This window comes from Chiloscyllium plagiosum, chromosome 7, assembly GCF_004010195.1.
Source record: "Chiloscyllium plagiosum isolate BGI_BamShark_2017 chromosome 7, ASM401019v2, whole genome shotgun sequence".
In the NCBI taxonomy this organism is placed as follows: domain Eukaryota; kingdom Metazoa; phylum Chordata; class Chondrichthyes; order Orectolobiformes; family Hemiscylliidae; genus Chiloscyllium; species Chiloscyllium plagiosum.
In genome coordinates this window covers 59,364,730-59,378,736 of record NC_057716.1, presented here as the reverse complement: position 1 = coordinate 59,378,736, position 14,007 = coordinate 59,364,730, and the positions used below count along the sequence as shown (strand labels likewise).

At 41.0% G+C, this 14,007-nt stretch overlaps 1 protein-coding gene across 2 annotated transcripts in view; it reads left to right on the top strand.

Annotated features, from left to right (window-relative positions):
• Positions 1 to 6,783: 6,783 nt before the first annotated feature.
• The window catches only part of cd302 (CD302 molecule), a 43,712-nt gene continuing 36,488 nt past the window's right edge, over positions 6,784 to 14,007 (top strand). The window contains exons 1-3 of one of the 2 annotated variants that reach the window (XM_043693843.1): positions 6,784 to 6,798; positions 7,163 to 7,379; positions 11,992 to 12,111. In XM_043693843.1, coding sequence (XP_043549778.1) covers positions 7,295 to 7,379; positions 11,992 to 12,111 — 205 coding nt within the window. In that variant the 5' untranslated portion in view covers positions 6,784 to 6,798; positions 7,163 to 7,294. Of the gene's footprint in view, positions 6,799 to 7,073; positions 7,380 to 11,991; positions 12,112 to 14,007 lie in introns of those variants that run through there. The other variant, XM_043693842.1, reaches the window with a different exon arrangement.

Here is a 14,007-nt window from a genome sequence, read left to right as displayed (position 1 = left end):
ATCGCAATTCCAACGGCCCTCCCCCAAGTCCCTCCTCCCTACCTTTTATCTTAGTCTGCTGGACACACTTTCCTCATTCCTGAAAAAGGGCTTATGCCCGAAATGTCGATTCTCCTGTTCCTTGGATGCTGCCTGACCTGCTGCGCGTTTTCAGCAACACATTTTCATCTTTAGCATTTACAGCCAGGAAGATGTTTGTGATTGGCCCTCCTGACTGTGGAGCTGTGGTCACAGCGGACCTGGACTGCTACTGTGTACTGTATTTAGATTCAGGCAGATCACTTTTTAAACTAGTAAGTCTGTTACCCCATAGGCATTAGCTGGGAGGCTAATTGATCACACACCCACTAAACAGATTATACTCTCAGACCTTCCTTTTCCCAGCAAGTTGCTAAGCTGTAGAGCTTTTGTTTTGATTGTTGCATGCTTAAATTTCTGTCATGACTCAGCAATGTCCTGATGATGAGTGTTATTACTGTATAGCATAATGATTGTGGTCTTCTACAATTAAGTAGGGATTGCTCAATAGCTAATGCTGCAAACCATCTTCTAGAAAATTCTTCCAGCATTGCAGCCAACATCTATTACCATGGTGTGCTCTTGCAATATGAGCATTGAGACAGGTTTCTTACTGAGATCAACTATTAGAAAATATATTTACAGAGCAACTAAATGCATTACAACATTGTGCACAGGCTGCAAAGATACCTGTGCTAATCATTAATAGGCTGGTTAACTAACTGACTTCTCTGATCACTCCAAATTTTGTGGCAGTTGATAATGGATCAAATATTTTTACACAAGAAAATCACCTAACATAATGTCACACTTAGTATTCTTAAAAGTACATGCTTGCTTGATTATAGATGCGTGCAACATTACAATGACATCCATACCCAGCACCATTTCTACTGTTGAAGAGAAGTAGCTTTAGAGAGCAAGGGAAGTTGGAGCAGAGCAGCTTGCCATAAAGTTTGCATCAGCTCTGAAAAGTGGAGGGGAATATTTAAATGTGAAGTCTGAGAACCACAAAACTTTTTTTATTTATTTCTGTTTTGAGGGCTTTGCTAGCTGGGTCAGCATTTATTTGCCTGTTCCGAATTACCCTTGAGAAGATGATTGTGAGCTGCCGACTTGAACCACTGCAGTTTATTTGTTCTAATAAACTTACAATGTTGTTGAGAGAGTTCCAAGATTTTGGCCCAGAAAGACTGAAGGAACAGACATATATTTGGTGAGTGGCTTGAAAGGAGCTTGCAGGTTGAGGTGATCCCATGTATCAGTTGCCCTTTTTCTTGAGGGCAGTGGTTGTAGGTTTGGAAGGTGCTGCCTAAGGATCCTTAGTGAATTTCTATAGTGCATCTTGTAGATGGTACACACTGCTACTACTTTGTAGAAAAGAGTGGATGTGTATGGATGTTATGCCAATCAAGTGGGCTGCTTTGTCTTGGATGGTGACAAGCTTCTTGACTTTTGAAGTAGTGGATTCGTTTGCCGACCCAGTGTGCTTTTATGTAGATGTTTTGTCACCTTGCTAGGTGGCATCGTCAGTGCATCTTTGATAAGGTGATGGTGCTCTGTCCCACCTGCTATTTATATCTGTTTGTTGTTACTTCTGGTTCTGTATCTGAGTGGTTTCTATACAGGGTCTAGTCCCATGTATCTATTGACTGATTTCCAGTTGGAGTGCTAGGCTTGAAGGAGTTCTCCTGTATGTCTCTGTTTCACCTGTGCTAAGATGGTTACATCGTCTCAGTTGAATTTGTGTCCTTCATGGACTGTGTTGGAAATGAGTGTGTGCTGGTCATGTTTGGCAGTAGCGAGCTGATGTTCATACACATGTATGGTCGGTTTTTTTTTGTTGTCTGTTCCTATATAGTGTTTTTCATAGTTTTTACAGGGCATCTTGTAGGTAACGTTCATCCTGTTGGATGTGAGTGTTGGGTCTTTAACCCTTGTGAGGAACTGGTGGAGGGTGTTTCCTGGTTTGTGGGCCACTATTGTTGTCAGAGCATCATTCATCCAGGTAGTAAGGAGTTGTGCCTTGGAGATGGATAGGCTTTGGGGAGTCCAGCAGGTGACTGGAAGATTCCTAGCCTCCACTCTGCTCCTGTAGTCAGTGTAATTTATTTGTCTGGTCCATATCAGTTCATCCCAGATGTTGATAATGGTGAATTCATTATGGTGATGCTATTGAATGTTATGGGGCAGATCTGTCCTGCTTTTTGTGTACAGGATATATGTCAGCAAGTTTCTAAAAGATTGGTATTTATTCAATGTTAAAGCTATACTGGAACAGCTTAGCAGAATTTGCCATGCCCCTAACTATGTACATCTTCAGTACTATTGCCAGAGTATTACTATGTCCCATGATTTTTGCCTCCAACCATTTCTTGATATCACCAACTGGATCAAATCAACTAAACTTTTGCATCTCTGATGCTGGGAACTGAGGTCGATTCACACTTATCACATTGGGCTGTAGATTGTTGCAAATGCTCCCACATCTTTTGCACAGATGTGTACTGGGCTCTGCCATCAACAAAGATTGGGATATTTGTGGAGCCTCCAGAAAGTTGTTTATTGTCCACCATTGTTCGTAATTAACACTTTTATTTGATGGTGTCACGCAACACAACTGACGGTATCCTAATTTGAAGGTGGGTCTTTGTCTCCAAGATGACCGGAGAGTGGTCACTCATACCAATACCACGTGGACAGGTAGAGTACATATGTTACAGGGAAATAGGTGAAGATGAGGTTAAGATAAGATTGTTGGGCCCCTGTGCGGATGGTTGCCAAGCAAGTTCGTAAAACTTGGTTTTAATTTCACAAACCTAGGGAATCATAGGAAGAAAACCTCCAAAGCTGCATTATGGATATGAGTCTGTCTCTCTGTGTGTCTCTGTCTAACTCTTGGTTAAAATAAATGAAAACCTGATAAAGTTTGCACATCTCAATATTTTGACTGCCTACATCATCACCCAAAGACTTGGATCATGCTTGATTGCCATCCAATCCAAAGTTTGTTGTGGTTCTGTTCACCAAGCTGGAAGTTTTTGTTGCAAACGTTTCTTCCCCTGGCTAGGCGACATCATCAGTGCTTGGGAGTCTCCTGCAAAGTGCTTCTTTGATGTTTCCTCCAGTGTTTATAGTGGTCTGTCCCTGCCGCTTCCAGTTGTCAGTTTCAGCTGTCCGCTGTAGTGGTTGGTATATTGGGTCCAGGTCGATGTGTTTGTTGATGGAGTTTGTGGATGAATGCCATGCCTCTAGGAATTCCCTGGCTGTTCTCTGTCTGGCTTGCCCTATGATAGTAGTGTTGTCCCAGTCGAATTCATGTTGCTTGTTATCTGCGTGTGTGGCTACGAAGGATAGCTGGTCGTGTCTTTTCATGGCGAGTTGATGTTCATGTATGCGGATTGTCAGCTGTCTTCCTGTTTGACAACACTACTATCGTAGGGCAAGCCAGACAGAGAACAGCTAGGGAATTCCTAGAGGCATGGCATTCATCCACAAACTCCATCAACAAACACATCGACCTGGACCCAATATACCAACCACTACAGCGGACAGCTGAAACTGACAACCGGAAGCGGCAGGGACAGACCACTATAAACACCGGAGGAAACATCAAAGAAGCGCTTCGCAGGAGGCTCCCAAGCACTGATGATGTCGCCTAGCCAGGGGACGAAACGTTTGCAACAAAAACTTCCAGCTCGGCGAACAGAACCACAACAACGAGCACCCGAGCGACAAATCTTCGCACAAACTTTGAATCCAAAGTTTATTCAGAAAATCTTCCATCAGTCTATGCTGTCAGCAATTAAATTTGATCAACAGGAAACCCAGAGGACTTTTTTCAGACCAAACAATGGTTTTATCGAGCTGCAACCTGGTTTGCCAACTCTTGCACTCCATGACCCAGCTAATGAAAGCAAGTGTACTCTATGCCTTCTTAATCACCTTGGACACCTGTGTTGCCACTTTTAGGAAACGTGGACCTGCTGATTTTCTTGTACTTCTTTCACTTTACTGTTTTTGCTGCTCACAATATGGTTGACAATGGAGACCAAATGCAGTTTAGGCGACCACTTTAAACAGCACCGACAATTAGTCACTAGCATGACCTTGACTTCTTGTCACTTGTCATTTTCAATCGTTTATCTTGTTCCTACTTTAACTATTCTGTTCTTGGACTCATGTTATTTCAATGAAGCTCAATATCTCATTCCAATAACTTCCTGTCATTTGTTTCCATTTGCTTAAGGTAATGACAATAAAGGTAGAAGAGATGCATTCAATAATTAAGATTTGCACACAGCCCCTTTGGCCTCTTGAATTTACTCAACCATTTCAGAAAATTGTCGCTGCTCTGACTGTGATTAATCTTTTTTTCCTATCTGCCCCCAAACCTTTACCAATAAGGTTTCTATTAACAAGGTTAAATTTACAATCATACATTTAATCCTGTCATCCAATTATCACTGTTACAGATTGTAAATAGTTGAGGTCCCAGCACTAATCCCTGTGGCAATCTGTTTATTGTATCTTACCAACCCGAAAATTATCCATTTATGCTGACTTTGATTTGTGTTCGCTAAACAAGTCCTATAGCCATGTTATCATGTTACACTTTACACCATGAGCTCTTATTTTGTGTATTAACCTTTGACATGGTATCCAATCAAAGGCCTTTTGAAAATAAAAAAAAAATTTCAAGGTTCCCAGTTATTCCAGACGATTAGAAGTAGAATGCCAAAGTAGAAAAGAAAATTCCAGGAATGGATAGAAGAATGAAAAAAGTAGGAAAGGACTAAAGAAAGAGCATCTCAGGAAAGAGAGGCAAAGACGCAGCAGAATTTAAATTGAGACAGCTTAACCTGAGAAGGGAAAATAAAAGCAGCTGTGGCCTAGGAAGAGAAGCAAGTAAAAAACCTAGTAATATTTCTGTGCAGAAATGGATTTTGATTTTAATTATAATAGTCACGTACCTCGGTAGAGAGTTTTGTACTGCATACAAAACAATGTGCATTAGGATAATAGAATAGAGCAAGGAATACATGTTATGGCTGCAGAGAAGGTGCACCGAGAGAGGTCCGCATTCAATTTGAATGTACTAGATCTCCCCTTTAAAGTATTTAAAATCAGTCAAACTAGTGCATACCATTCACAAATTTGCTAACTTTTCCTTCTGTGGAAACGTAAGGACTAAAGTATTCAAGTTTGGCCATGTGACTTCTACATTTGATGAAGAAAAGGTGAATACCTTCTTTATCTCTTTTGAAAGATGAGCTCAACAGTTAAAATGGTCCATCTATTATTGAACACTCTTGTTGAAGAGCAGATTGACAGGGAAATGCTCACCAAGTTTAATCCGTCCTACCAAACAGAGTGCTACTGTATCTGAAGAAGTAAGGAACCATTTTAAATGCATTTTACAAAACATCCAAACCTCTAAGAAACAACCTGGTCAAGAAACTTTCAACATGATTTCAGTAGCTGACTTTTAACCAGTGGGAATAGTATTTAAAATTAGAGCCACCTACACATCCTATGTACAGCATTTTCTCCCTGAGGGGTTCAAAATCCCTTTTCAAATCCAACTCTTGAAAAGTCTCAGGGCTCAGGCAACAATTCTGGCTGATTGTTATCAATTAGCCATAGACCCATAAACCAAGGGAAACTGGGTCTGGAAGCTGTCACAGACCAAAGAGAGATAAAGGCTGGGTAATTAGCCCCACAGACAAGCTGCAAAGTAAAGGGAGGCCAGACAGTGAAGACTAGCACTGTCTCCACCTATATAAAAAAAGGGGATCAGGTGGGAAACTGCCACCTGGGTTTACAGTGCATGTGGACAGAAATTGTGGATTTGTTGTTCGCCAGAATAATTAGGAGACAGCGTCTACAACATTTAGTGGCTGCTCAGACATAACAATCGAACAGGAAAGCTAACAGGAGTTTGTACCGAGAGGAACGGTGACCAATGACTCATTTAAATAGCCTGAAAGAGAGAAAGCATTATTCTCTAAGATAACATAGACAACTCCGGATGCTGGAGATCTGAAAAAAAAACAGAAATTGCTGGAGAAACTCAGAAGGTTCGGCAGTATCTGGGTGGGAAGAAAGCAGAGTTAACATTTTGACCAGCATTACCGGCTCCATAACCAGTATTATTTTAAGTCTAATATTACTGGGAGAATAACCAGTTCTACTGGTGCTAAGACCCATGATACGGTTTTCAGGATCCGTTTTATCTACTCGCCTCAAATCCACTATTGTACTGGTCTGTCACTAATCCAGTATGTGTTGAAAAATGTGGTGTTAGAAAAACACAGCAGGCCAGGCAGCATCCGAGGAGCAGGAGAATCGACGTTTCGGGCATAAGCCATTCTTCGGGGACCATTCCTGAAGAAGGGTTTATGTTCGAAACGTCGATTCTCCTGCTGCTCGGATGCTGCCTGGCCTGCTGTGTTTTTCCAGCACCACATTTTTCAACTCTGGTACTCCAGCATCTGCAGTCCTCACTTTCTCCTAACTAATCCAGAATGTGCACGTTCATCTGTGATGTCACCTATACTCAGGCTGAAACAACTTATTCCACTTTATGACATCTCACGCTTTCCTCCGTTTAGTGCCATGCAGTGTCAAATTAGATTAATTAAATCTTAATTCATTGACATCCATATGGCATCTCAAATTTCGGTGGGCAAGACAGGAAGGGCTAGATCTCATTAGCTTTTTTTGGATTAAAAAATACAGCCCATCTCACTTTGTTCTTCGGGGAAAGCATTTGTGCTGGTTAAGTAAAAATAAAGTGGTAAAACTGGGTTAGAATTTTAAGGGCGGGGCCATTGACGCGTATTACAAAATAAACAAGCTGTGTTGATTTTTAAATACGAAGTTTCAATTCTTATCCATTTATTTTTTTGTAATAATCAAGCTTTCTGGAATATTTAGATCACAAAGTTAGTTTCCATCAACAACTTAATTTGATTTGTTTTAAAAAAATTCTGGCGCTTGATAATTTGATCCATTGGTCGTGGTCGAATCAGGCGCGCAGATTTATAACTAAATATGCATTTTGCTCTTTCGACATGTGTCGTCTTTGCAGCTTACTTCCTGCCTGTGGCGATAGCTTTTGCTTTTTATTCTTCTTCTTCAGTTAGTTTTGCAACATGTTACAAGAAACGCAAACATGACGCATCCAAAGTTCAGATGTTCATGAGGTTGGAGTTATGGCTCGTCATATCTGTTTTCAGACATTGTGAAAAGTGTGGGACATTGAGGTTTAAACATGGACGTTAGGAGAATTCGAACTTTCTACTTGGTGTATCTGTTAGCCCTGTGCCTGCCTTCTTTGTCGTTAACAATCATTCCGGGTGAGTTTGAAACCTTTTGAATTTTTCTTCAGTCGGTATTACTGATTTCTGCTTCAAAGTCCTCGCTAATATTTGTAGCTCCTCGCTGCCTCTCCTCCTCTGTCTGGTGAGAGGTATGAATCAGAAAGTTAGAATGAAATGGTCCTGGTAATAACATTGGAAATTTATCTCCAACAAACTGTTTAAACTTTAATCCCAATTTGATCAGAAATGTTATCTTTACAGAAGCCTAGGGATGAGGCAATGTTCGTTACCAGAGGAAATTTGTGATTTGTTTACTACGTCACCATGTGGTAATTTTTAGTTATTTTCGAAATGATACAACCATTGTATTTTAAAAACAACATAACTTTAATGTTATCCAAGGCTAGATCAGTCGCCCCCTAATGGCCAATTTTGCTCGGGCGGAAATTTAATTGTGGAAAAGTTACATTAAATTGAAAGAATCTTTTACCAAAACATTCCTGTCCTCGTTAACTGTCTTCGGAAAAAATTTGCACGTTGCAGAAGGGAAACAGCAATCTCTGCAAACGTCCGAGCCAGAATTGCCGTTTTGTAAAAACAATAATCTGTTAAGTAAATAATTTGGACGTGAAGGTAACCCAATCAAATTTTAATTCTGTTATTTCGTCAGCCTCTAAAGATGTTGATTGGACGTACTGTGTCATAGGGTTTTTATAAACTATTCTTTCTTTCCGAACACGCACGCACAAACGTTTGTGCTTGGATTTGAATTAAATCACTTTTTTTTTTCTTCGTGTCAGCTCCCACATCACCTTATCAGCTGTACTTAATCCAATGGCCCGTTCTCTCTGCCAATCCAGTCATGATTAAAGTTGCAATCACTGGTTTGAGATATTCCTGACCATGGGGCATCTGACATATGAGTATATTATTGTATTTACCTTCTAGAATTTGGCAGGTATACTTTGATGCCTTTGTTAATAGCACTAACAGCTGTTGTGATTAATTTAGGAAACTACCTGAAGCAGGCAAGGAAACTAAGATCAAGGAGGATAGATTACTGAAGGAAAAGGTACTCCCTGTTCTACGTGTGGTGTGATCAAGAGCTCCCATTCACTGCTATTTCTACAGCTGCCATCTCTCTGTTTCTTTAGACTTTTGACTTTAGTTCAATGTAAAGGTGCCATCTCTGATTTAGAAAGGTGAGCTGTAAGGATGTAGAGATACTTCAGAATAATTTGGAAAAGCTGTGTGAGTGGACAAATGCATGGCAGATACATTATAATATGAGTAAATATGAGGTTATCCACTTTGATAGCAAGAGCAGTAGGCTGATTCTTATTTGGCTATAAATTGCGAAAGAATTTTCAATAAGACCTGAGACTCCTTGTACACCAGTTGCTGAAGGTAAGCATGTAGGTGCAGCAGGTGATCACAAAAGCAACTGGTCCGTTGGTCTTCATCGTAAGATGATTTGAGTACAGGAACACGGATGTCTTAATGCAATTAAATAGGGCCTTGATGATTGTTGTCACGTACAGAGATAGTAAAAATTGTTTTGCGTGCTATAAGACAGATCACAGCATACAAAGTGTGTCAGGGTAGCAGCATGGACTGCAGAGAACAATGTTACAGCTGCAGAGAAGGTGCAGAGAGAGATCAGAATTAATATTTGAGAGGTCCGTTCAAAAATCTAATAACAGCAGGAGAAACCATTCTTGAATCTATTCGTATGTATATTCAAACTTTTGACCAACAGAAGAGTAGAAGAGCACATAACCGGGGTGAGAGGGGACTTTTATATTGGAAAAGCAATCAATATAACAGGAAATAAAGATGAAGTCAATTGATGGAGGACTAGTTTGTGTAATGAACTAGGCTGTGTTCACTATTCTGTATGGTTTCTTGCGGTCTTGGGAACAGCAGTTGCCATGCCATGCTGGGATGCATCCAAATAAGATGCTTTCTGTGTTGTATCAATAAAAAAAATTGAGGGTCTTTATGGATATTCTGAATTTCCTTCGCTTCCTGAAGAAGTAGATACATTGTTGTGCTTTCTTGACTATTGCATTGATGTGGGTGGTTTGGAGGGGAGCTTGCAGGTGGTGATGTTCCCATCTATTTGCTGCCCTAATCCTTCTAGATGGAAGTGGTTGTGGGTTTGGCAGATGCTGTTTTTCTGAATTTCTGCAGTGTGTATTGTAGATAGTGGCATCAGTGATGGAGGTAGAGGATGCTTGTTGATGTGCCAGTCAAGTGGGCTGCTTTGTCCTGAATGGTGTCCAGCTTCTTGAGTGTTTTTGAAGCTACACGCATCAAGGCAAGTGGGGAGAATTCCATCACATTCCTGACTTGTCTTGTAGATGGTGGACAGGTTTTGGGGAATATCTGAGCTGCTCTTGTAGCCACTGTTGTTCCCTCCGTCAAAAACCTGAGAGAAAGAAACTAAACTAGGTTAGCTATATAAAGAATGTGACTACAAGAGCAGGACAGAGGCTGTGAACTCCATGGCAAGTAATTCACATGTTGACCTCCCAAAGCCTGTCCACCAGCTAAAAGGGAGGATATAATGGAATACTTTACACTTGCCTGAATGAGTGTAATCTGACAGTGCTGAAGTAGCTTGAAGTCATCTAGGACAAAGAACCACATGAAGTTGGCATCCCATCCACCACCTTAAACATGCAGGCACAATTTCATTTAGTCCTGGGTCAGGTGTGCAGAGATGCAAGAAATCCCAGCTCTACCAAACCAACCTTTAAAAATGGCACTTCCCATTTTTGGTCGAGCAGGGCAGGCTGGATGGGGAATTGGGCTGGGCAACTCTGGATGAGTGAAGCAAGCTTCCAGGAAGAAATCCTGCCTGAGGACTCCAACACTATGTTAAAAGTGTAAAAGTAAAGATTAAAACATCCTTTGTATTCTCACCACTTCATTCTCAATGAGCCATCCATGGCACCCTATGCTCTCAACTCACCCCATGCTACCTTATACCCACCTACCTATCTCCCAAGGCTCTTTTCTATTCAATCCTTTAACACCTTCTAGTCCTTATGTCAATACAATATCAACTTTAATTTCCCTCTACCTTTTCCCCTTACCTCACCATTGCCAACTCATCCAATGCCCATTATGGACAGACCTCAAGAGACATGCTGAGGAATGTGTCTGTCCATGATATCACGACTGATACAAACAACATTCAATATATTGTACATTCTAGAATTGATCCTTTATGACAAAAACTCTTAACACTTAAGTGCCCAATTCCTTGTATAAACAAACATTTCTATTCTATACATAGTCGAAGACCACATTGTGAAAATGATAGTTTGGAAAATCAGTCATGAAGCACAAATCCTATAATGGCTGCTGTGACCAGGAATGCTGAATTGCCCCAGCACTGTTTTACTTGGTTCTCACTTTTTGGTTAGTTGGTTGGAATAATTTCAGTAAAATCATTTACTAACAAATCAATCATCTCAGTCCCTAAACATCTCTGCAGCAGTTCCACAGGGTAACATCTCGGCCCAAACATCTTTACTGCTTCATTCATGACCTTCCCTACATCATAAGACCAAAAGTGGGGATATTTGCTGATGATTGGGCAATGTTTGGCACTATTCACAACTCCTCAGATACTGAAGGAGCCCACATCAATATGCAGCCACACCTGGACAAAATCCAGATGAGCTGATTAGTGGGTAATATCAATCTTGCTACGCAAGTGCTGGACAAGGGCCACCTCTAACAATCGAGTATATCAGCATCTCCCTTTGTTTAATGGCATTGCCATCACTGAATTCTCCCCACTGTCAACATCCTGCATGTTACTATTGAAGAGAAACTTAACTGGGGCCAGTGTGGCGAGAAAAGTAAGTCCAAAGCTAGAAATTTTGCAGTGAGTAACTCCTCTCCAAACTCCCAAAGCTGTCCACCATCTGCAAGGCACAAGTCAGGAGTGTGATGGAATACTCTCCATCTGCCTGGATGTTTTCATTTCTAATACACAGCAGCTCCACGCCATTCCCCATCTTCAACGTACACTCTCTACACATTCAATGCACAGTTAGTTAAGGTCTAACACAAGGGACTCACCCTGCTGCACTAGTGTTTAATCAACAACTGATCCTGGCCATACCAGGTTGACCTCCCTCCACCAGTACCCAAGTGGGCTTGGCTGGGGGATTCTTCAATGCTGGATGGAAATACACAGTCCACTCAATTTTCAAATCAACTCTCTGCTAGCCCTAGAAAAATGCTTAGGTTGTATTGTATTACTGGCAGGAAACCACCAATCTCTGTAGAATATATGCAAAGAATAGGATTTTTTGAAAGTCCCCTCAAGAACTCAAAAGGTCAACAATGGACAGGTAAGTGTTTTCCCAAACTGACTGTGGTGAGGTTATTTCTGAATTTGCAGCCAGTGGACAGGCCCCCACACAACCATCTGCAGGTAACAATTGGAGAGAAACAGAGGGATATAAGTGAGTTGGAATGAGTATGTGTACAATATTACACAAGTGACCAATGCAGACCCTGCCATTAAGTATGGTAAGCTTCCTGAAACTTTAACTGTTGGAAATTTAATTTTGAAGATCTATGAATTTGAAAACTGCAGATAACAACATTTTGTTCTTTTTAAAAGAATGTGCTTTTGATTCTGATGTCACATGGATTCCGTTTGGAAACAAGTGGTACACTTTCATTTCGGCTCCAGGAATTGGCTATAAAATGAACAGAGCTCAGGAAATCTGCCAAGAAACTGGTACTGAATTTCATCTTAAAATATTCGTTAAAAGTTAATAAATGTTATGCAGTGTTATTATAAATATTTCAGATGATGGCTACTGATAGAACAACTTTGATTTGATAGCACCTTTAGCACAGAAGAAAATTCCAAAGTACTTTAGAGAAGTTTATTCAGATAGAAATGCCAAACCAAAGAGAAATGTAAGAGCAAAGTTAGCAAAAATCTATTGAAGTAGTGAGTTTTGAGGAGAGTCCCATTAGATTAGATTAGATTACATTACATTACATTACAGTGTGGAAACAGGCCCTTCGGCCCAACAAGTCCACACCGACCCGCCGAAGCGCAACCCACCCATACCCCTACATTTTACCCCTTACCTAACACTACGGGCAATTTAGCGTGGCCAATTCACCTGACCTGCACATCTTTGGACTGTGGGAGGAAACTGGAGCACCCGGAGTAAACCCACGCAGACACTGGGAGAACGTGCAAACTCCACACAGTCAGTCGCCTGAGGCGGGAATTGAACCCGGGTCTCAGGCGCTGTGAGGCAGCAGTGCTTGCAAGGTTACGAGGGGAATTCCAGGGGTTAGGCCTCCACATTGAAAGCACTTCTGCCTGTGGTGTGGCAAAGAGAGGGAAGATGCACTCAAGCTCAGAATCAGAGTTTCAAGGAGATGTTTGACCAACAAGAGCAGGTTACTTCAGTAGGGAGGGATGAGGTTCTGGGTAAGCATGAGATGAGGATGAGAGTTTCAAATTGGAAGAGTTGGAGTACTCGAGCCAGGGTAGCAGGTTAGGAGAGGGGTGATGTGTAAGTGAGACCTGGTGTGAAAAAGATTAGCCCAAACTTATGTAATGTGTAAGATAGAAGGACAACCAGAAAAGCAATAGAATTATCAAAGTTAGAAATGATAAAGGCATGGATAGGAGTTTTAGCATCCGATGGGTTGAAATAGAAATAAAATGAAGTGATGCATAAAAGACAGAAGTGGACAGTTTTTCTAGTGGAGAGTATGTGGGGTCAGAAGGTAAATGCTGATTTGAATAGGATACTAAGAACGAGAACAACTTGATTGAGCTGAAACAGACACTGGGGACCAATGAGATTGATCCTGAGAGTACTAGAATTAGGGTAGCAAAGAAGGTAATGGTTTCATTCTTCACATTTGTTTAATTGGAGGAGATTGCATCTCTTTGAAGACTGGATGTTGGCAGGTTGACGGTGTAGAGACTGATTTCACAAAGGGAAATGTTGTAGCGATAGAACTTGCTTTCATTGGTATACATCCATGAGTAATATTTCAAAGAAACAGGAAGTAAATGAAGATGATATGGCCAAGGAAAGATTTGATGGACTCCAGAGTATAAATTGTAGAATGTAAAGACCTCTTTTCTGCAGACGATGTGGTTATGATTGGAGAAGTAACACTGGAAATAAATGTTGCAAGTTTAAAAGGGAACATGAAAATTTGCACAGCCACAGAAGATGGCATTTGTGACTGTTTACATTATAGGATTCAAATTTCTCAGTAAATTAAAATCTGAGATTTGTAGACACTAAGAATAAAGTAAAATATTCAAGTTCAAATCTTTTCCTCAACACTAGGGAAGGGGCTGATTGATGAAAGGCTGGTGAGTGTTTATTGAAGACTCAGTTTACAAAATTACAATAAGTCATCTTAGTCCTGTGGAAGGTGCACCCTTTCCTACGTGACAACTCCAGGCATTCCTTGTGTCCTGGACAATGACATGTGCAGGAAGTGTCAGTTGGAAAAACTTGAGGTTTCAGATTTTGAGCAGCAGCTGGAGACATTGCAGTGAGAAACCTAATGTCTGGCACCCATCCAGGAGTACGGGCTCTCTCTACCCTGTTATAGAACATAGAATAGGACAGCACAGGTCCTTCAG